The 22,217-nt window shown below is 47.1% G+C and overlaps 1 protein-coding gene across 4 annotated transcripts; it reads right to left on the bottom strand.

Annotated features, from left to right (window-relative positions):
• Window positions 1-331: 331 nt before the first annotated feature.
• On the bottom strand, window positions 332-22,106 carry AP2M1 (adaptor related protein complex 2 subunit mu 1). 4 transcript variants are annotated; one of them, XM_072344161.1, is made up of 12 exons: window positions 21,980-22,037; window positions 17,230-17,306; window positions 14,557-14,669; window positions 9,369-9,634; window positions 9,138-9,220; window positions 5,640-5,775; window positions 5,338-5,479; window positions 2,773-2,892; window positions 2,334-2,469; window positions 2,044-2,141; window positions 1,793-1,904; window positions 332-1,473 (listed from the first exon to the last, which is right to left on the bottom strand). In XM_072344161.1, exons 3-12 carry the CDS (start codon window positions 14,628-14,630, stop codon window positions 1,339-1,341), a joined length of 1,302 nt encoding a protein of 433 aa, XP_072200262.1. In that variant the 5' UTR covers window positions 14,631-14,669; window positions 17,230-17,306; window positions 21,980-22,037; the 3' UTR covers window positions 332-1,338. The 4 variants fall into 4 exon arrangements, with proteins under 4 accessions (XP_072200262.1, XP_072200263.1, XP_072200260.1 ...); XM_072344162.1 differs by having other exon boundaries at window positions 17,085-17,306; window positions 21,980-22,025; XM_072344159.1 differs by lacking the exon at window positions 17,230-17,306 and having other exon boundaries at window positions 21,980-22,106.
• Between the last annotated feature and the right edge of the window lie 111 nt (window positions 22,107-22,217).

Genomic DNA, 22,217 nt, shown 5'->3' with positions numbered 1-22,217 from the left:
CGGGGGGCGCCGGGAGAGCGGCGCCATGTTCGCGGGGGGCGCCGGGAAACGTAGTCCTACGGAGCGCGCGTGCGCGGCGCGGGGCGCGGGGACGCGCCGCCACGTGGGGCGCCGCGGGTGTTGGGCGGCAGGAGCGCTGCAGGGGGCGGCGGGTCGCTCCGCCCGGCGCCGCATCACGCGGCCCAGCACGGCGCTTCCCCGCAGCCTCGGCCTCTCTTTGCGCTTGCAGCAGCCCGGAGCCGGGCAGGCAACAAAACCAAACCCCAGAGCACAGCACAGCTCCGGCCCCAGCGCTCCCACACAGCGGCACAGAGCAGCACAGCGCACAGCCTTGTCCGTTCTACATACTTTATTAGATTGAGAGCTGGACAAATCACAAAGTGTACAAAATGGAGACCACACTACCAGAAGCGGGACTGCGGGCGGCAGCAGCATTCCTATGGCCCAGAAGCGTTCGGTAGAAGAGGGAGGCTCTGAGTGCCAGCTGCATTGCAGACTGCAGAGGACAGACCCTGTTCAGCTCCTGACAGAGCTCAGCTGAGCCACACGGGGATGGAGCCGGCCCTATATGTGAATTGGAGCCGGCCTTGTATGTGAATTGGAGCCGGCCTTACATCTGATTCACACGGGAAGGAAGGACTGGCTGAAGCCAGCAGTGGGTTGGGGTAAGTAGCTCCGTGGAGCCGAAATGCTGTGCCACCCACATACACACCAGCAAGAGTCTAAACCCTCATCCTTTCTTTTTGGTCACAAACCTTCCCGAAGCAGGACTCTATACTGAAGACTTTGCATGAAATAAGAAGGTGGTGAGATCGGGGAGCACGGCACCTCCTGCGGCAGCAGCCCAGCAAACTCACCACCTCAGGCATCCCAGACTGGCCAGCAACATCTACCACAACAGCAATAGCTAGTACAGAAGCCGGGGTAACTTCAACTCAGATTTGTCCAGTCTATGTTTAGGTCTATTCTACGAGTACATATGCACAAGAACTTCAAAAATACTAGGATATGATGCAAGTAGTGAGACACCAACAGAAGAGTAGTTTAATGGTGGACGTTCCCTAGAAAGATCACGAGAGGATGGGAGTTAGACTAGCCCTTCCCCACCCTGGGCCAGGGAGCAGGAGGCTGACTGCAGCCCTGCACACAACCTGATTCTGAACTTCAGCTGCAGCGTGGGTGGAAACTGAGCACAGGCAGGAGAGTCTGCTCCCAGCTGAGCCACAGGGTCTGTCGGTCTGCGTAGAGGGGCCAGGCAGATGTTCTCTGAATGTACTTGAAGACTGAGAAGACGTGGAGGATGGCTTGGAGAAGAGGGAGCCTGCCAGCCCGCTGGGGCTAGCACCTGGTCTCGTAGATCCCGCTCCTGCCGATGTACCTCACCCATTTTATCACATCGTGGTCACTATAGTTCAGCTTTGGCTCAAAGACTTTCAGATAACGCACCTTCAGCCCAGAGGGCGCAAATGGGACCTGTTGAGCAAAGGAAAGGCAACAAATCAAGTTGGAACGTGGCGATAAGATACTCACCATACACAGCAACCTGGGCTAAGCATCCAAAACAAAGAGCCGTTTCCCCCCCCCCCACGCATGGTAACAGAACCCAATGGCTGTAAAGGCAATATTCTTCCATTAGCTTTGACACCTGGCTGGTCTCATGCTAGGCACAGCTGCACAACAGCTGGGGACAGGGAGCACTCAGACCTGTGCAGTTCCCAGGAGGCTGGAAGGGGCTGGACCGACAAAGCCTCTCTAAGGTTAGCAGCACCTTGGAAGGGAAACAGGGACTCACCTCAAAGTTCATGGAGATCGGGGGCCGAGCCCACTTCTTCTTGTCATTGGTGGGCAGCAGCTCGATCTCTGCACTGATCTGGGATTCCTTCATTCCAGCCATTCGTTTTATCCTATCAGAGAAAGCACAGAAGTGACAAGGTGTCCAAAAGTCAGCTCTCTTCACTGCACGTGCTTGGTGCAGACAGAGACCGAGCAGACTGCCTCCCCAGACCCTACCCACGCAGCACCCTGATCAGCATGCTCACTTACTTCCACACGATGGCATTCTCACTAGCCTTGTACTTTGCCTTCCCTTTCATGCAGATAACTTGCACTCCGCTGGTATTGAGGGGTGTTGGGATCCGGACCTGAAAGGCAGAGGATAAAGAACAGAAATGATAGTGTAGCAGGGGCGCTCTCTTCGCCCACAGCACAGCAGCAGCACCGCACATCTGTAAGCACTCAGTTCACTTCAGTCCCGTGCAAGTTTGAAAAGCCTTCTGCGAGGACAGCACAGCAGGGGACAAGAAGCAGTGAGACAGAACAGGCCCACAGCTTACCTCTATCTTCTGGGCCAGCAGCGAAGGTTTGAAATTTGATTTGATCACCACCTTCACTTCCAGTTTGGTCCGACCCACCTCCCGCACCAGAGGGATCACACGGAAGGGAAGGATGATGTCCTTAGTGGTTCGGTATCTGCAGGTACCAAAGCAACAAAACTGAGGAGTTAAACTCCCTCAAGCTCTCAAATTATACCAGCTTCCTAAAACAACAGCTTCTGCACACTGAGCATGCTAACAAGCAAAGGAAGAAAACCATGTTTCTACCACATCTGTAAAATAAGGGCTTACAGAACAATCTACAGATTGCATTTTGAAAAGAAGGAAGGCAAGCGTAGCGTGGTCTACTTAGTACTCAAGGACTGCAAGTCTGTCCAAGACCAGCAGCACCACTGCAGCAGCAGCAAGTGTATGCCAACACCATCTCCCAGCAACATACCTCATGAGCTCAAACTCTCCATCTGGCGGAATGAAGCTGATGCTCCTCTCAGAATCAAACTTGCTGAGCCTCACACACTGGTGGAAAGTGCAGTCATCGATGGCGATTGACTGTTTGCCGCTAAAAGACAAGACAGAGTTAACCAGCTGCAAGCTACAGCCCCGGTACCTTGGCACAGCTGAAGTTTGCTCAGGCAGAAACTATTCTACAGAGCACGTTGCCATTGCAGGTGTCCAGGAAATGGGGAGGCAGGGAGAGATTTAGGGGACAGCAGCCTCCTGGCTCACTTCCCTTGCTTCACCAAAGTCATATTTCAAGACAATTGTTTGAAACAATTCTCTCCCTCCTCTCCCCAAAGCTGAGACACTCCTGTTGCAGCCAGAGGAACACAATGCTCAGGCCTGCCTGCCAGCAGCACCTTGCTACCGCAAGGGCAACTCTGCTAGCCCACGTCTTCTTGCAGCACAGTAATAAGAAAACACTTTCCTGTCCACAAAGCTATCCCACTGCCACAAGCTAGGAGATGTGAGGTTTAGGCTCCTCTTGTTTAGAAATCTCTTCAGATCTGTTGCTTCCTACACTGTTAGCAAGTGATCTGACTCTAGAGAGAAGCCTCTGCTCTCAGGCCAGCATGGTAATCAACTTGCTGAGGACTATAACTTGTGATATAATACCTTTGGTTTCACAAAAACATACCCAGCTATCATCTATGTATTTAGGTCCACTAGCCTAGCCTGACAGCACTCTGCTTGTGTTGAGTTCCGGTAGCTAGGAAGATGTTCTCAGGGCTAGGTTCTACAATTAGCTAAGAACTCATTTCACCTACTGAAAGTGATCATAAAAATGAGAATTTAGCTGGCAGCAGAAGAGGCAGAAGTACAGAAAAGGTGCTGCAACATAGCGCTGTGATATCAAGGCTGCCTCCACTGCTACGAGCAGAGTGACCATGCCATTGTGCAGAGACAGTACGCATAACAGGCAGGTTCAGCTGTCCTAAGAGCCACCTCTACCTGCACAAATGGGAAGCAGACTTATCCCAGGTTGACTGTCAATTGACACCAGCCACTGGTGTAGCTTGTGCTTCACAAGTGGGAGTTAGCCATTCCTGATCTGTTGCCCAGATGAATGTCAAGTCTCTTGGTTTCTTTAGAATGCTGTAGGGAAAGCCGTGCTGCCCAGCACTAGCCCAGGTCTCGGGCAGCATTACTCAGGATCTGACACTGCCACATACCAGAAGCCAAAAAGCAACTGGCAGCAGCTGCTCCTTTAGGTCACCTCTGCTAAATGCTTCTAGACAGTGACTCTCCTGCCTCTTGCCTGCTGGAGGACCATGATTGGGCAGAACCACCCACAACAAGAATCCCTGCCTGCTCTGCTTCTGTAACTCAAGAAAACAGCACACTTACAGGTGAAAGCATTCACAGTACAGGAACTCTGGGCACTGTTGCTGACTCTTCAGAGGCCTACGTAGATATTTTACCCAGCGCATTTCCCCACCCACTTGAGGCTAATCCATTTTCTTATTAACTAGATTTGGTTACAGGAAAGACAGCCTAAAGGTGACAGTGAAGTGATAGCTCTTGGCTTGGTTCTGAGATAAAAGGCAAATAGCAGCTCAGCTCTGTTTACAGGAACCATCTAGGAAAGTGTCTGAGGCCCGAGTTACATGCACAAATCACACAAAGCAAGAGACAGGGAGAAAAGCGGAGCGCACACAGTTGAAGCAGATTATCTACCTTCCCAATTCACTGGGGGGGTCAGCAAAAAAAAAAACAACAGACAACAAAACAACACCACCACAAACAAAAAGACAAAAGAAAAGAAACACAGCTCAGTCAAAACTGGTTAGTGGGAGAAAAGTGGCAGTCCCTTTTTGTTTCCCCCTCTTTTCCTGCCTTCATGCTTGGGAAGAAGGCATAAGGCCCATCTACAGCTCTAAAGGTGCATACTGACTGAGGCATATTTGGAAAGGAAGCAGCTGGTCTCCCAGAAGGGACGAGCCTCCAGACCATCCAGCCACCTGTGTGACTAAGCAGAGGCTTACATATTAGCTTGTCTGCTGTTCTGATTTATGAAAAGCAATCTGGGTGGAAGAGGCTATGGTCAGAGGGGTTCCTTCACTGCTCCTTGGGAAGGCTGACTGCAACCTATAAGAGATTCTGTACTGACTACAACTGCTAAAGACAAGCTCTGGGAGAATCCACCTTGAGAAAATGTTCCCAGGTACAAAGACCCCACACTCATTATTATGCTTGAATTTCAAAGATGACTGCCCAGAGCATCCCACTGCTCCAAGCACCTGCTGCTGTACAGACATGAAGTCAGTCACCCAAAACGTGAAAGTCATTCTACTTGCTCACACTAGTCCTGCTATAGAAAAACCTTCTGAACTGAGGTCCTAGGTTTAGTAGCTCACACAGCAACAGACCTATCCAGAGAAAAATTAGCAGTAAGAGCTGAAGGGGGAAAAAGGTAAGTTGCTTCCGTCAGGTCAGAAAAGCTACCAAGCATTGCCCTCTCATAAGAGTCCCTGGTAGCAAATACCTTTTACCATATGCCTCTTACCTTTTCCCCGTTTCATCCGCAGTCCCTTTGCCCTGTTTTTCAATGACAATCTTGTCATTCATGCCAAACTTGCACTCTGGCATTCCACTCAGGTAACTTTTCATCACCACCCTGCCAGACACATGGGCACTCAAAACCTGACCTGGAGTGGGAAAGAGCACAGTTCTGAATACTTAAGCATTCAACTATTACCAGGAAAAAAAAAAGATGACATAATAGCTTTGATAATGATTTAATAGCTTGATTGATAATTAAGTAATTAATTGAGTAATTAATTGATAATGATAATAGCTCCCACGTACCTTGGGGGGACATCAAGAGATTCACACTCTCCAGCACATCAAGGAAGAGTTCATTGCGACGATATTTGATCCCTTCACGTCTCCACCCAATCTGCCCAGTCACCTGGCTGGTGATCTGGGACTGCTCTTCCTTAGTCTGAATAGAAAGAATCACATCTTAAGTCTCTAGACAAACTGAAGCACTAAGAAAGCTTACTTTAAACCAAAAAGAAAGTACTTGCCATTTACAGCACACAAATACTTTTGATAATTAAGATTTTAAGTGTTGCCACACAGCTGATAGTGTCACAAAAGCGATCCCTTCCTCAGCCAAGGCAATTCTACATTAAACATTAGTCACAGAGACAACAGGAAAGCTGCTTCCATTTTGATAGTTGCACATTAGTCCACATTTTGGTGTGAGGAGGACTGGGCTAAACTGATGACACTCAAAACCACATCCGATGCATTGATCTATATTTAAGAGAAAGGGCAGTTTGTACCTTTATCCAACATAGGACCCTAGGACCATGAGGCAGCTGGTAACAACGACTGTTTCTTAATGACTGCAGTCATTATCATGCCATTCTGGACAACAATTGCACTCCGGCACTAACCTAACATACACCTAACAGTATCTGTGCTTTAAGCCTCCTATGAGCTTTAAGGATTGTGTTGAGAGGCACCAGCAGGTTTCCTACCTGATGCTATAGACGGGGTCCAATCACACGCAGAAAGTGAAGAAGTAGATGTATAGCAGCAAGTGTGGTGTACACAGGGTTAGACAGGCAAGCAGGTCAATAGCAAGAGAAAGGAGGAAGGGAGAAAGAGGCAGGTTAGGCTTAAGGCTACCTCAGGACAGGAACAAAGCAGGCCAGCTCATTGCTAACTAGGTAGTAAGTCCGCACAAACAAGACAAGGAGCTTTAACCTTTAGCTTAGAAAGCACAGCACACCTTCCTAGCAGTGAAAAGTCTTTTCAGACACAGCCCATGATACACCACCCCAGCACAAGGTAGGACAGAGGAAACAAGCCAAATACCACTCCCAGTAGTTAGCTTCTTATGTTGCCATTCCTAAAGCAAGCTGTGGATGTTTACCATGGCACAGATGCCTAATCTGAGGTACCCAGGGCTGCAGGCATCTTAATAAGACCCAGTCCTGTAAGAACTTGTGTCCTCATTTATCCTGCCTCTTCCACCAGAGTGGAGCAGAATGGCAAGGTGGGTCCTTCCCCAGCAGCCTTGCACTGGGCCCACAGGGTGGCAGTACAGGATCACAATTTAAAACCAGCGTTGGCTTTGTTCATGCCAGAACTGGTCACTCCTTGAGCAAACAGAGCCATTATCAGAACACTGACAAGGGAGAGTGTTTCATACTCCACTGAGAGCTGCCTAGGTAAGTATTCAGTGTAGTACAAAATAGTCCCCTGACCACCAGCCCTGGAAAGACCACTGTAACCACAGAAGGTGGAGTATTCAATTCTTCATTGAAAAGGAAAAAAAGCTGAGTTTAGGAATTCTGCCATAAAGGCAGATTTTGTTCCTTTAAATCAGTAGGACACAGTCCAAGGAAAACACCATCAAGAACTAAGCAGAGATAAAGGGAACATGGATAACAGATGATCCAGTCCCAGATTTTAGCCCAACTTATCTGTCAGAAATTGACTGTATGTGAAAGAGGAATTTGAGGCTCGACGTGCCAGAGTAAATAGCAGACATGGAAACATGGAAAATTCCGTTTCCACTGCTCCCCCTGAAATACTATGTCTGGAAAGGATTGCTTCTGCTCTTTTTGAACTGGGATGCACAGAACTGCAACAGAGCAGATAACTGTGGCTGTTGCTTATCAAAAGCTGTAGATCAGAACTCCTCTCTAAAGGGGAAAGACTAAGCCTATTCTTGAGCAAGGCAAGATGCTGTGGCAGTAACGTGCACACAAACAGCACGAGAGTTCGTTAAAACGGACGAAAGCAAAATAAATAGGGAAGGAAGTGAGGGTGGTGGAGCTTTCCTAGGAACAGGAGCTGACTCAGCTGCCTTGAGTGCTGACTGTCCAAAATGTCAGACTGCAGAAGGCCAAACAGATTTACATTAGGGCTCTGAATGGAAGATTGAGACCGGATGTACTCACATCTGGCTACTGATACATGTGCCCTCTTGCAAAACACTGCTGTTCTAGCAGAATATACGCTGCTCAGAGGCAGCTTTTCTCCCTCTTTAAAAAATAAATAAAAACGGCCTGTGTCAAAAAGGACCACAATGATCATCCAGTTTCAACCCCCCCCTGCTATGTGCAGGCTCGCCAAGCACCAGACCAGGCTGCCCAGAGCCACATCCAGCCTGGCCTTGAACGCATCTAGGGATGAGACATCCACAACCTCATTGGGCAGCCTGTTCCACTGCTGTCACCACCCTTTTCCCCTCTAGTATCGCTAGTCTTGCTACTAGAAGATTAGAAGGACTTTTCAGGAAGTCAGTGCTAATGAAATAAGCTAAAATAGAGCCTCCAGGGACTCTGACCTCTGCTTATCCTTACAGTCACCAGGCAGCCTCCTATTGAATACTTCATTTCTGCTTACACCTTGAGTCTGAAATTTCACACAGATCGACTTTGCAGACAGCTTCAGTATAGGCTGACTACCAGCTTCTCCTTGACTCACTTACTAAATAGACAATAGAACTGAGTGTTAGGCTAAGTCCTCATAATGAGTTGCATAGCTTTGTTAGAACAAGTAATATTGCCCAGGAACACAAGAAACAGTAACTGCAGCAGTCCTTTTGTTTTACAGAGGTTGAGCATGAGTTGGGATGACAAACCTAGTTTTGAGGAGTAACCGGCAGCAATAAGATAGAGCTAGTTTGAAAAACATTCCCCCAAACCTTCCAACTTCTATCTTTTGCTCCTCAGGAGCAATTTATCCTCCAATCCCACATATACTTTGTTGCAAGAGTTACTGCTGTGCCAGATGCGCAGTGGAGAACCTCACGTCTAACATGAGAGATCCCAGACTGTAAGGATGCATCTGCGGCAGAGTAACATCAGTTTCCTGACTGCCAGCAAGAACCAGAAGGTTGAATAATACTTCATTTCAAAGACAGGCACAAAACCTGACAGCTAAAAAGAAGCAAAGACTTGAAGAGAACAGATCTGCTCAGTGAGATTCACACATAGGACAGTTATTTCTGGTTCAGTACGCAGATGTGTTTAGTCTTTGCTGGAAGGTGACACAAATCAGTACCTGAAGGCAGTAATCACTTACAAGCAAGGAACTGTCACTACCCTAATACAGGGCCCTTCCTCTCACAACTCATCAGGGAGCATGAAGTCACACAAACACAAACTCCTGGAACAAGATGCCAGTGAGCTACATTACTGCCAGGATATTCTTAAGCTACTCTGGTACCTCCACCCAGTACAGGTCAAACAGTTAGCTGGGTAATTAACTGCAATTTCTTGAACAAGCTTACAGAAAATTAGCCAGCAGAGCAATGCAGTACCCCAAAATCCCTCTGGTTACCTGACTCTTGATGCCTTGCTGAGTGATGAAGGTCTTCAGGGCCCCTGTTTCAGAGTTTTGAGGATAGCCAAAATCCAGGATTTCTACAGGAGAGTAGAAGACAGTTAGCACAGAACCACAAGCCAGGGGTGCAACAGAGACATGCCAACCACACTAACAACTATGGTAAGGAGAGGGTTACAGAACAGCCAAATGCAAAATCATACAGCAGGCTGAAGGGAAACATCTCACCATCCAGCAGCTCATAGATCAGCACGAAGTTGTTCTTTATGTTTTCTTCACTGATCTTTCCAAAGTAAGCAGTCATCACGTCACACATCTTGTAAAGAAACTCAAATACCATGGCAGCGTTGACATTCTGCTTGGTGACAGCAGCCAGCCAGATGTTGGAACGCTTGACATGGAAGAAACTTGTGCGGGCGATGTTGGTGACAGGCGAGCGGACCTGCTGCCGTGCATGGATGACATTGACGCGGAAGGCATCCACAGCATTCCGCCTACAAGACCAAAGATAAGTTACCACCATGTGCACAAAAACAGGTTGGCTGCACAGTTCTGCTTACGTGATTACAGTCAGACATTGAACTACACGTACCCAGCTTACTTAGGATAAGTGCCTGGGGATGTCACAGCCAAGAGGGACAAATGAAGGCTCTGAGCAGACTGTGATATTAAAATCCTGTATAAAACTCAAGGAAATTATGTTATTGGTCTCTGCAGTTTTGTATGACAATTCTAATTGCAGGCAGAAAGAGAAGCCAACCTCCATCTGGAATCAGATGGCAGAGAAAACCTTCCTTCTGCTTATTTTGCTGATTGATTACCATAGCCAGGAACGAACACTAAAAAAGGCTGTGGCTCAAAAAAGAGTCTGGTTTTGACTGGTCTATTTATTATCTAATCTGCATGCCCAGGCCTTCATACTCTTGCCCCAAAACAAAGCTGTAGTCTCCCTTGATATGACAGTTCCCCCAGATATACCTCCAAGTTAAAAAATAAGCAAACAGGAAACCTGCCCAGCACACCTGACAGACGTCAGTGCGTGTGTACAACACAAAGGGCAGTTTTAATTCCCAGATTCATCTCACCTCCACATCCCAGGTACCATGGAGGGCAGGCTGAAAGCAGCAAGCAGGATTAAGAACATTTCTGACTTTCCAGTTACGTGTCCCTTCTAGCCTGCTATGCTTCAGAGCAGGTCTCTTGCAGGCAGTAGCAGCAATGCACTATGTGCACTGGATGATCCAGTACCACTTATGATGGGAAGGGAGTCCAGCACAGTGCAGAAAAGGCGCTGTGCAAGTTTCTTCTAGCTACTAACATCGTTAATCCAAGCAAGTTTCATTATACACCACTGACAGGGAACAAATCGGTCCTAGCTAAACATAGATCTCTGCATCATATTCTGTATGTCAGCCTTCCCACACTATAGAGCTCTTCTGTAGCTACAAGCGAGGATAAGCTCCTCAAGTTAAGTAAAAATCCACTAATTTTAAGAACATTGGAAGGAAGCCTGAAGGCTTCATATAACAGGACAGACTTAGAAGCAGTAGTCCACATACCAAGCCAAGACACATCTAGTGCTTTATTACTCATACTCTTCCTTGAGACTACACAGTACAACAGGGGCTCTCCTCTCTGCAGTGTCAATGGCATGGTACCAATTATGTACACCATGTTTGAGAGCAGACAGCAGTAACATCCTTGCAAGCAAGGATACATGCAAATGCTCATAACAGTCCAGCAGCCAGTTCCTAGTTTAATAACAAAGGATATTCAGAGGAACACATGTTATCATAGTAGGTATTCTTTCCTAGCAGAAGCCTCTTCAGTAAACACCCTCCCTTGTAAACAAAACTCCGGCATTCAAATACTTCCCAGGCTTCACAGCACCAGAAGGCTTGTAAATTTGATTTAAATTAATATCTGGGTATTGTGGGTTTTTTTTCTCCCCCATGAGAAAGTAGTTAACCTACTGTAAAACAACACCTAGAAGTCCCATTCCTCCCCTCCAGTAAGCTTTGCAAGGAAAGTTCCACTTGCTCCGAGTGGCAGCCCTCCCAGCCTCAAGTCCTAACCCACTAGGACTAGTGCCACAACCAGCAGTCAGACTGGTGTGTGCTACAGGAGGAGCCTCAGGTCAGTGAAGCTCCTCTAGCACACCGACTGCCCACTGCAATGCCAGTCATGGCCTACCACGCGTCTCTTACCTATTGCTACAGCAGCCAATGAGATGGGATGGACAGAAATGGCGCCAGCGGAGAAAGGAGGAGTGACAGCAACAAGAGAAAGGGTTAGAAACACACACACACACAAGGCACAATGAATCCAAAGAGATAAGGAGAGACCAAACAGCACCCCCTCCCCCTGGGCACAAAAGGCCTAGGAAGTACTGGCTGGGAAGTAACAAGCTGTGGCAGCAACAAAGCCCTCGCATGGCACAACACAGACACGCCATGGTCAGACTGCCAGTGTCACAGACTTGCGTTTGGTTGAATTTCAGGACTAGTTGAGCTTTTAGTCCAGATGAGCTGTATTCATACCACATCTCGGATATCTAGGCTGCTCTGCTAACACGCATGCCTTGGTAGGAAAAAAAAAAAAGAAGAAATGAACCCTCAGTCTGAGGCACAGCCTAGAGATCACAGAGTCCATCTTTCCTTATTCTGGTATGCCTAATAACAGCTGCAAGTCTGAGCAGGCATTGCTATGGCAGTACTCTCATTGGAAGCTGTTTGGGTTGAGGCTTCCTGGGTCGGTCCAGCCACCAGGAAACACAGCAAGTTCGATAGAGCTTGAGCACATCTGGAGAGATATGGCACATTTTGCAGATTCAGACACTGCTCTATCCAGCTTGCACTTTTTCCTTAAGGATCAAGAGCCACGAAGCAGAAATGATGTATTAGAAGCCCAGAAACCAAATTCCTATTTAAAGTGCATGCAGTTTGTCATGTAAGCTGCTCAATTTCAAATAGCTTTCTCTTTAAATCAAATGGCTGCACTTTTAAAAGCAGGTGGGTTCTCCCAGAGACTGTCTCTGAGAATCAAGACACTTATGGTCACAATAGAGCCCTCCCTCCATGGTATCCTGAATTAAATGCATAGTACTTTGCTTATATTTGTAAGAGGCTGTTTATGCATGCAACTAGCTGCTGCACAGATTGATGCACTACATGCACTAAAGCCATTCTTCTAAGCTGCAAGCAAAGAAAGCCCAAATTCTGTGGGGACTGTTTTCTGCCTTTATCAAAGTAAAGGGAAGGACTTATTTGACTGTCACTTTGCTCACTTGAGCTAAAATGTGCTTATTTAGACCCTTTAGCTACACAATGGGAGATGTTCTCATTACCATGGATAGCTTTTAATCTCTCCAAACACGCAGGCTGAGGCTGCAGAACATCAAAGGCAAGTGCCAAGACCAGAATGTCTTACAGGTCACTCACTCTGAACCCCCACGAAGATGACAGCAGCTATGCCTGTGTCCCATTCAACCTACCTCCCAGCAAGCCAAACAGGCTCAACTCCCTGCACTTCAAATCTAACAATTAAGAATTAAAAGACTGAATTATTCTAGAAATCTACCAGATGCTTGCCTTAGAGACAGACTTCTACAGAGCAGAGAATAAGCTCTCCCTCTGAAGGTGACATAGGTCACTTAAAAGCTTTCACATATGCCCGGTAATAATAATATTCAGAACAGGAAACAGTGGATATCCACTTTCACTTGCCTGCCGTAGAGCTGAAGATACAGTTACTTGATATCATAATTGTCATAATTGTTCTAAGACAACTTGCTTTTAAAACGTTATATACATAAAAGTCACAGACTGGGTTTGAAGGCCTGTTTCAGAAGGAATCCAACACCTCAGGGAGTAAGGCTCAGTTAACAGCCAGCACCTGTTCCACATAAGTCACAAGACCGACACTAAGACACTTTCACAAAAAATGAATGAAGGATTTCACTGAAAGCAACACTAACTCCTAAAGTTTTAGAGAACACCTTGATCATTTGGGCACCTATAACTGAAAGAGAAAGGTAAGACTGGGTCAGGTAGGAAATCCAGTTTTCTGGTGTTGCCCTGCCAGATGTTCAGTAAGAAATACTTTATTACATATTAAGTCACTCCAGAGGGAAAATGTGCCAAGACAAAAGCTGTGGAAGATCACTACATTAAGAGAAATATTTAACCTTTCCGCTTATACTTGGAGGGCCAGAATGCCCTTTGAATTAAAAGCTGCAGTTCAAGTACAGAGCAATCTTCAAGTGCTTTAAGTCTGCAAGCCACAAAAAAAACCCAAGACCTTACTGCCAGGAACTGCAGCAACAGCAGTGCCTCTAGCCCCACATACAGCACATTCTCAAAACTCATCAACAACCCAGCCTACCTTCATTTGGTAACCATAATACCCATTAATTAGGGGAAGTTCACAAGTCAGATCTGGTAGAGGAATTGCTCTGAGGAGCTTCAGCTAACAGTCTTGCAAAAGACTGAAAGCGTTCGCACAGTAGGGACAGAAACTCCACAGCCAGCAGTTTTCTGCTTCAGAAATACTTCCTTCTAGAAACGTTCATTGGCTCTGCATTTTGTGGAAGATTTGAGGTAGTTTGGCCATACTTTGAACTGCTGCTTTGCTCTGCTTTAGTCAACTTAGAACGAGTCAAGAGATACTTAAATCTCAGTAGGTGAAGCCTTACTACAGATACCACTGACAGCTACTATCCCATCAATGAAAACTATGGAACCCTTCAGGAGCTGCTACTTTTACTCAGCATTAACCTCCACTAGATAATTCATATCCAGAAAAGGAGTTAAGTGAGCAATGTTAGCACTTACATGAAGTGCAATGACATATCTATGCTTACTGAAGTATTTCAAAGCTTCCCACAGCTTTAGTTACCTAATACACACACAAGGCTGGCACCGAGTTAGGGCACAGAACACCAGAGTACAGGGGTGGCTACTATGCAACTGCTGATAGCATCAAGTGCCAAAGACCAAAGGCAGTCTTCTGTCTGCACTCAATACCAGACACCTGAGCTGGAAACTCACTCGGAACCCTGGTTACATTGCATGGCAGACAGTTCCCACATCACTCCTCCTGCAATGTTTTAACAATTACAGTGAGGCTGGAAGACACCTGCAATGGCAGCCTATGCTGTTGAAGCACCTGGACTAACAGCCATGTCTCTAAATACAGAAAGAAGTCTTAGCTTTGCCTGCAGGTTATCCTTTACTACCACCTGGAGGTGATCTGGGCTTAGTAAGCTCAGCTATTTCAGAACTAGGCCTAGAGCAGCAAGTTGAATTGCAGTCTTACATGCATGCACAGCTAATGCAGAGCAAAGCAGCTCTAGGTTGTTGTCTGCACCAAAATTAGACAGAAGTGCAAAGACCAAGGATGCAATGGAAGCACTTACCCAATGTCATCCCGGTAGACTCGAGAGATTAAAACCTCTCCTTTGTGATTATAGATGAATAAGCCTCCGATCATGGTGGAACTTTAATCTTCTCTTCCCATGTTGGTTAAGACCTGGAGCAAAAGAGAACACATTAGGTTGCATGGTGACAAACAGCAGTGCTACAAGTAAATCAGACTCTTTATTTCTAATACAAAGCACACGTCCCTGCAGTGATGGAGACACAAACTAGATCATCTTACTGCAGGGAGATCTTCACAGCAAGTACACACTGGTTTATCATTGCTTGCCCAAGAAGACTGCTTAACTTCAAAGAGATAACAGATATCACAGCAGCAGCCATTGATCTAGTTGCTCCAGTACCAGACAAGAGACAATCAAGTTCCTAGAAAGATCTTTCTAACCATTTAGTTTGCAGGTAAAGATAATTTAAGCAGCATCTTGACCAAAATCCACACACACCTGCCTGGGATCACAGCTGCCTCACAGGATAAGCTGTCTTAATATCTAGATACAAAAAGCTAGCAGTTGTCTAAAAAGCTTGCCTGGCTAATGACAATGGGTTGTTTGGAGTATTGCCTATCCATATGCCAGCAATACTGCACATAAAGACTATAAGTAGTATACTACTTTAATAAAGCAAAAGGTGATAGGGAACTGCCACAATGCATGTGGAATCTAAACGTTGCTCTAACTGCTTTCACAACTTAGAACTGGTATCTTGAGCTTGGGTTCTTGGACCTAATTTCTAGAAGCATCAGCAGTTTGCCCTCAAGATAGACAGACAGACACAGCACAAACTGTGATGAACAGAGGAGTTGCTCAAACTAAGCTACTAGAATACTATCATTTAGTAGTGTTATAGCCTCTTCTGTACCTTAACAGCAATACTGAATAACATCCATGAGCTTTGCTTCAGAGTCAAGAAAGAGTAGTGAGGGCACAACAAGACGTCAGAGCAGATCTCAGCCATGAGACACTTTCAATTGGGAGGTGGTATCTGAAGTTACCCTCTTCAACTGCTAATCTTCCCTTTCTATAGAGACTGCTTTAAGGATATCTGCACCCTACAGAGGCAAACAGCCTTTTGTTCTTCCTCTCCAAGTATAGTTACTTTACCAGACTCCATTTCTGTAGTCATGTACACTCCTACTTCACCCCAGCCCGAGTCACAATGCCCACTCACACACAAGGCTGGTTTGCTCAGCCTGGGAAAGAGCACTACACATATGATAGGGCAGGTCACGTAACCAGGTCCTGGGATAATCACCTAGAACATGAGATAACCAACCATCCCCACACTGCCGTTTGGAAGATTAGCCTACACCCACTTGTGTGGGGTGGGTGGAAAGGATAGGGAGGGTGAGTCTGGAAACAGATGCTGAGGGCAAACTGATATTGTTTGTTTGGGGACAGCAGAAATAAAGTCAAAATGACCTTGTCTCAGATCGCCTCAAAGGTCAGAGAAATAGAACACAAAAGCAATGAACATATCAGAACTAGAAGGACCTCTAGTGCAGAAGCCTATTAGGAGAATTTTCTAATGCTTACATTTAAAAAAAAGGAGCTATTTGATGGGACTGTAGATGAGAGCTTCGTGCTAAAGAAAGATATATACACATACTTATTAGTGAATTACTTCTGCTTTCAGAAAGATACATCTGAACTTCATAAGCCTTTACAACAACATTTTTAGCTACAATGTGTCCTCAGAGAGCCACACTACACATACCTCTCCACTATTGGTCTTCTACTCGTTACAAGGAAAGGAAACATTTTAAAACTACCTGTCAAGTCCAAACAGTGAGAAAGACAAAAGAGTACTCAGAGTTCATTCAAAGCTTTTACTCAACGCATCCTGCCGACTGAATCCCTGGCTACTAACGGACTGTCTCCCTGCCACTTGTCAGTGGCTTCATGTGGCACTGACATCAACATTCACTCCAGATTAGAGACAATGATGTCTTTTCAGGCCGCTGCAGTGTTGCCTTCCACATCTGAGTATATATCATTGCTACCAAAGGCAATGCGGAGTTCTCACATCCTCTTTCAGAGCTGTAGAGAAGAATCTCCTAGAAGCTTACACAACTGGTCAAAGCTGGATCATATGAATCCTACAAACCCTTTCCAGAAGATTCCTAGAAAGCACATCCTAGTCTTAAATATAATCTTCCTCTTGGGCTTTAATGCTGCTTAAGTTATTTGTTCCACTATTTTTAGCATAAAGGAAACATCTGCTTTGATAAGCAACAGGATCAGACACAGAATATACAAGATAAAGCACCTTGCTAGCACAGCAAGCCAACTACTTTCTGAAGGTCTCGGAGTGTTTACTACTGTGCTAAAAACACACAGACAACTGCTGATGAAGCTTCCTGTTGGAAACTAACAACCTTCTCTTCACAAAATCTAGGTATTTTAGATACTGGCTGAGATAACGAGGCTATCCTTTCTCATGTGTTAGGTGAGAACACACTCTGTAATAGCTTCACTTAAGTACGTCACAGTTTTAGGCAGCTTGCCTGTACCTTAGAAGAACTGTGTTTGAAGATGAGCAGATACAGCGTCACACAAACATATTTAGTCTTTAAAAATCTCTCCAAGCCATTCATGATTTTGTAGATCTTCTCCACTGCCTTCAATTAACTCGTCCCCAGAAAGGCATTTTCCTACCTAACTCAGTTCCTCTTGACAAGGAAGCTGCTCCATGCTTTGGTCTTTCTCAGTGCTTTCCTCTGAGTGTTTTCCTTCTGGAAGGAAACTCAAAACCACACAAGTTATTCAGGATGTAAGCAAACCATGGTATAGACAATATAATCACCCTGCTTTGATCTGTCTTCTTGGTGGTTCATAGCATTTGGCTTCCTAAAACAAGCAAAAAGCAACAGCTCAGCTGATCACACTGAATTCGGTTTTCAGGATGGTTGATCATACTGCAGGTAAAGCTAGAAGTGCCACAACTCTATAAAACAACCTACTTCCTATACACTGATTATACCTTTTATAACATCATTCTCTCTACTTCACTCTTCTCCAAATACCTTCACATCTGCATACTGTACTTTTTAAAAGAAAACAAGACTATTCATCAGGATCGCTCTTATTGTGAATCTTCACTTGCATGATAAGAGCATGCAGAGAGATTTGCTCCCAATCAGCTGATGCACGTTAGCTGTGTGATACGGGTAACATGAGCAGGCATTGAAGAATTCTGTGCTATGGATCCCTGGCTAACACCAGAGGTGGCAGTTTCACTTAGTACAGGTGCAGTCAAAGAATCAGGACAGCTCTGCCAGTTGGCTTGATAATTTTCTTTTTTCATTTTGCTGCAATGGAGCTGCTCCTTCACAGTGTGTCCATGGTGGAAGCTCAGAAGGACTGACAACACCCCAACCTGCTGGTGAAGCCCAGCATCACCACCCTTCCTGATCAGACTGCTGCTCATACTCCCTCCCAACCACAATGACTTCCATCAGCTCATCGAAGCAGGTCTGCACAACTGGGAAACCCAAGAGGTGGAATGACTGTCCCAAGGATATATGAACAGATGAGAAGCAAGCAATACAAAGAGCACCATGTAAGAGAAGTTGCTTAAAGCCTGGCAAAGAGAAAGGCTCTTAAAGAAGACAATGGCCCTCCTTGAAGCAGCTGCAGTGAAAATAAGCTTGCTTTGTTTCGATCATCTCCTTTGTGCTTCAGAACAAGCTTTTGAGATACTTCTTTCAACTGTTTGAAGGTTACTGTAACAAGGAGTTTAGTGCTGCACTTCTGACCCAGTCAGATCTTCCACACCTTTTTAAATAAGGAACAGGTTTCATTTCCAAAGCAGATCTGAGAAGAAAAAGCCTGCAATGGTTAAGAACTGCAGGGAACAGCACTTGGATTAATTTGTAACTGACATTCAGTGACTCACTGCTGTCGGAATCAGAAGGCCCCAGAATAAGAAATGCACCACAGGAGATGGGTTCATCGGCTCGCAGAGCTTGGCAATGTGACTCAGAAAGCTCCCAGTAACTGCATTGCTCAATCAGCTCCAGTGACTCATTCTGCCTCTCCACAGTCAGCCTGTTGGAGAGAGGCTGTCCTGCACTGTTTTCGAGTTTCCTCAGGCTAATAGCTCATTGCAATACAGCTGAAGAGCAAATCCCAACACTTCTTTGACTGTTTATAACTGCCTGCAAGCCAAGGCAACTAGCTGAAGCCTCTGGCTTAATGGTCTGCCAACCACGTTTTCAGAGCTACATTCCTTCTGTTTCACAAGCTTGAACATATGGCAACCCACTCCATGCTGCTAGTTACCATGTTATTTTTCAGGTTATAACATAGACGGGTTTATTTTGGTTAAGGTGCAGAGAAGATTCATCTGAATACTGAATTTGAACCAGCTGGTGACTAATCAGATCAATTTAGAACAACAGTCCTCTTCCATCAGGGCCCTGTTTCTCCAAGCAGTTAATTGCTGGGACTAGAGATCTAACAGTGCTGCCCCTACAAATACCTATGGCCAGTTTGCTTCCTGCCCTGCTGCCAAGTGCTCACATTCCAATACACTTCTATTCCACACCATAAATAGAACGCTGAAGCATCCTGAAGAGTCTCACAGACGGACCACATACTTACAAGCACTTACAAACCCACTGGAGTTGAGACTGTGTAGAAATGTCTTAAGGTAACTTTAGTAGCAAAGTTACCATCTTAAAAGTCTGCTACAAAAAGGACCATGTACAAAAGCAAACTGCTGGGATGTGAGTTTGAATGCATGTCAAATCTAATGCCAGGTGTTCCTTTAAAAGCCAGAGTTTGCCCTTTCACACCTACATTGTGCCACGCACTTGGAATGCAACTCAGCACAGCAGTGTCCTGATGCCAGGCTGTCAGCAGCTTCAATTCTGAGGTGCAACACGTGGCTGACCTGGGAGCTGCCCACAGACACAACGCACTAACTGCAGCATCCACACCAGGAGAAAAACACCTTCCTGAAATTTCCTTGCAGCACTGATATCACCTTGAATGAAAAGAAGAGTGTTTATTATGTACAGAGTCCATCTTGGAAGCAGCAGCCACAAGTCAGTCAATAAGCTGGCACAGAGCACCAACCCATTTAGTAGTCTATTAAAAGAAAGTTTGGGTTCTGACTTAACAGTAAGTAAGACTTCTGTGCATTAGTGAGCTTATCCAGCTAAGCAGTTTGAGGTACATTAGCCGCTGGAGCTCTCATCCAGGAAGAAGCCAGGAGAGGTACTGCAGCTCTCCCAGGACCAAGGGCAAACCAACTGTAACGGTTTCTGCATTCCAGCAGTCACTCTGATCTTGGACAAATGACAGCAGTAGAAGCAGGAGGCGGATTAGTCAGGCTGCTCTGGCAAACAAGCTATTTAAGAAACTAGTCTTTTCAAGCTAGCACTAGCTGTTATCAAACCTACAGGCTTAAGGCTTACCTCAAATGTCATCATGCACCAGCTAATCTGAGCACCTAAGCTTTGCGTATAGTGCTGCATTAGCCACTGTCCAGGAGGCCACGGGCCACACCTGGTTTTAAAGAAGAGTAGCTGCAATCCTGGGGAATACAGGCCGTGTAATTTAATTAAGACACATATAGTGAGCTAAAGAGCTCCTGAGATAAGCCCATCGGTTTCAGAGGAACCGTTCCTATTTTAAACCCAATCCCACAAATCCCCACAAGCAGTGGGCAGGAAGAGAAGCACGTTGAACACTAAGCAGGCTCCCCTCCTACAGCCTGCCTCTGCGTGCCGAGCTGCACGCCACCAGCTTACAGGGGGAACGAGAGAAATCCTGACACAGGGAAACACGACAGGCCTCGTTATTAAAGCACCACGCAGCCCTCCACCTTCAAACATATTCACAGCCTTCAGCTGTACAAGCTCAGAAAACTGATGCAAGACACTGTGCTGCACTAGATAGCTTCATCTCACCTCCGCACCGAGAAGCGACGAAGCCGAGTAAAGTTTAACCAAGGTCACGTGAAGTTTCTTTACAAATAAAGGTTCTGTTTGGTGAGCATTTCCACTTCATCAAAAAACAAGCAAAACAACCCACACAAACCCTGAGATACTACCAAACCCCAGAAAGAATCCTCTATTATCTCTGCTTCAAAAAACTGCAGATATGACCCTTTGTACCCTCAAGACTCAACTCTTCAAAGACCAGGAATGTGCTGTCTCAAGAGAAAGGGAGAAACCAGCCATAATATCCTTCGGAGACATCACAAACAGCTGGAAGAAAATACAGCCCGTCTACAGCCCAAAGAACGCTGGGTATCTTTGTCACTAGATGTCAGTAACATGGCTCTGCCTGCAGAAGATGAGCGATGCCCCCGCTCTGACAGGGAAAATATGGAAGTAGGCAGCTTGGACGCATCTCATCAGACTGGAGGTTGTCCCTGCAAGCAAAACTCACTGGGACAAGTCTGGCTTTTACTATAAGGAAAAAAAAAAAAAAGCAGTAACTGCAGCGCTGATGGCATTCACGCTAATGCTGCCCAACGTGAACCTGCATAAGCCCAAGTGTGGATACAAATGTAACACAACCAGAGCTCTGAGCCACTGAAGCCACTCAAATGTGCTTATCTGGGAAAGTTCCAGGCTCAGCTTCTGAAAGCCCTAGGCTAAAAATCCAGGATAGCTTTGTCATCCTGAAGCGAGGAGAAAACAGATCTTGAGCTCACAGTCATTTCCCGGTGGGGACAGCAATCAGCTGCACCGGGCCACAAACAAGGCAGCGTTTCCTGCAGCTCTGCAGGATCCAAAGCCCAGCCCGAGGAAGGAAGGAAGAGGAAACGCATCCATAGGAGCTGCTGGATAGAGGCCCTCTTTACGCTTCAGCACAGCATCACCAGAGGCGCTCTGCGCCCCAGCAGGTTTTCCACAGAGGAAGCAGGAGGTGACAAGCCGCGGCCGAGCTACCTCCCGTCCCAGCAGCGGCGCGGATGAATGATTCCCGGGGAAGTTCCCGCTGATCCGATTAGACCTTTGCTCGGGCTGACCCGGCACGTAGCCGCGGCCGTTCCCCGGGCGCCGTGTGCCACACCGAGCCCGCCCGAGCCCCCCACGGCCGCCGCTCCGACCCCACCGCTAAAAGAAACGACCGAGCCCGGCGGGGCTACAGCCGGCGCGCATCCCATCCATTCCCCGGGGCCGAGGAGAGCCCGGCCGCGCAGCCCCGCCGCACCCTCCCGCTCCGCGAGGCACGGCCCGCCGCCACCCCGGGCACTGAGAGGAGGCGGCCCGGCGCTGTCACAGCCGCACCGAGGAGGCCCGCGGACCCCCGGCCCCGAGCGTTGAGGGAACCGCCGCTGCCCGCCGAACCCCGGCCGGTCACCCGACCCAACGCGGAGGGGAGAGCCCCGCAGCCACGCGGGAAGGAAAAACAGGCCGCTCGGCCCCGGCGCGGAACGCCGCCTCACCTGCCGCTGCCCGCCGCCGCTCGCCGCCCAGCGCCCAAGATGGCGGCTGCCGCCCCCCCTTCCCTCAGCGCCCCCCCTATCACTGCAGAGCCGCCGCCGCGCATGCCCCGCCCGCGCCCCGTTGGCAGTGCGCATGCGTCAAGCGTGGAGGCGGGGCTTGGTGGCTGGGGCGCGGGAAGGGCTGATCCGCGCGGTGCATGCTGGGAGATGTAGTCCTGAGGCGCGGGAGCGCTGGGAG

This window comes from Excalfactoria chinensis, chromosome 9 (assembly GCF_039878825.1).
Source record: "Excalfactoria chinensis isolate bCotChi1 chromosome 9, bCotChi1.hap2, whole genome shotgun sequence".
Lineage (NCBI taxonomy): Eukaryota > Metazoa > Chordata > Aves > Galliformes > Phasianidae > Excalfactoria > Excalfactoria chinensis.
This window is presented reverse-complemented; position numbering and strand designations above follow the sequence as displayed.

Bases quoted from the DNA above. Each gene is read 5' to 3' on its own strand.
- AP2M1 (XM_072344159.1), bottom strand. From the start codon at position 14,630: ATGATCGGAGGCTTATTCATCTATAATCACAAAGGAGAGGTTTTAATC. The intron at 5,776-9,137 runs GTAACCAGAGGG...CTTTCTATTCAG, and splicing joins AGCAAGGCATCAAGAGTCAG to ACTAAGGAAGAGCAGTCCCA. The intron at 1,474-1,792 runs GTGAGTCCCTGT...TTTGCTCAACAG, and splicing joins CGATCTCCATGAACTTTGAG to GTCCCATTTGCGCCCTCTGG.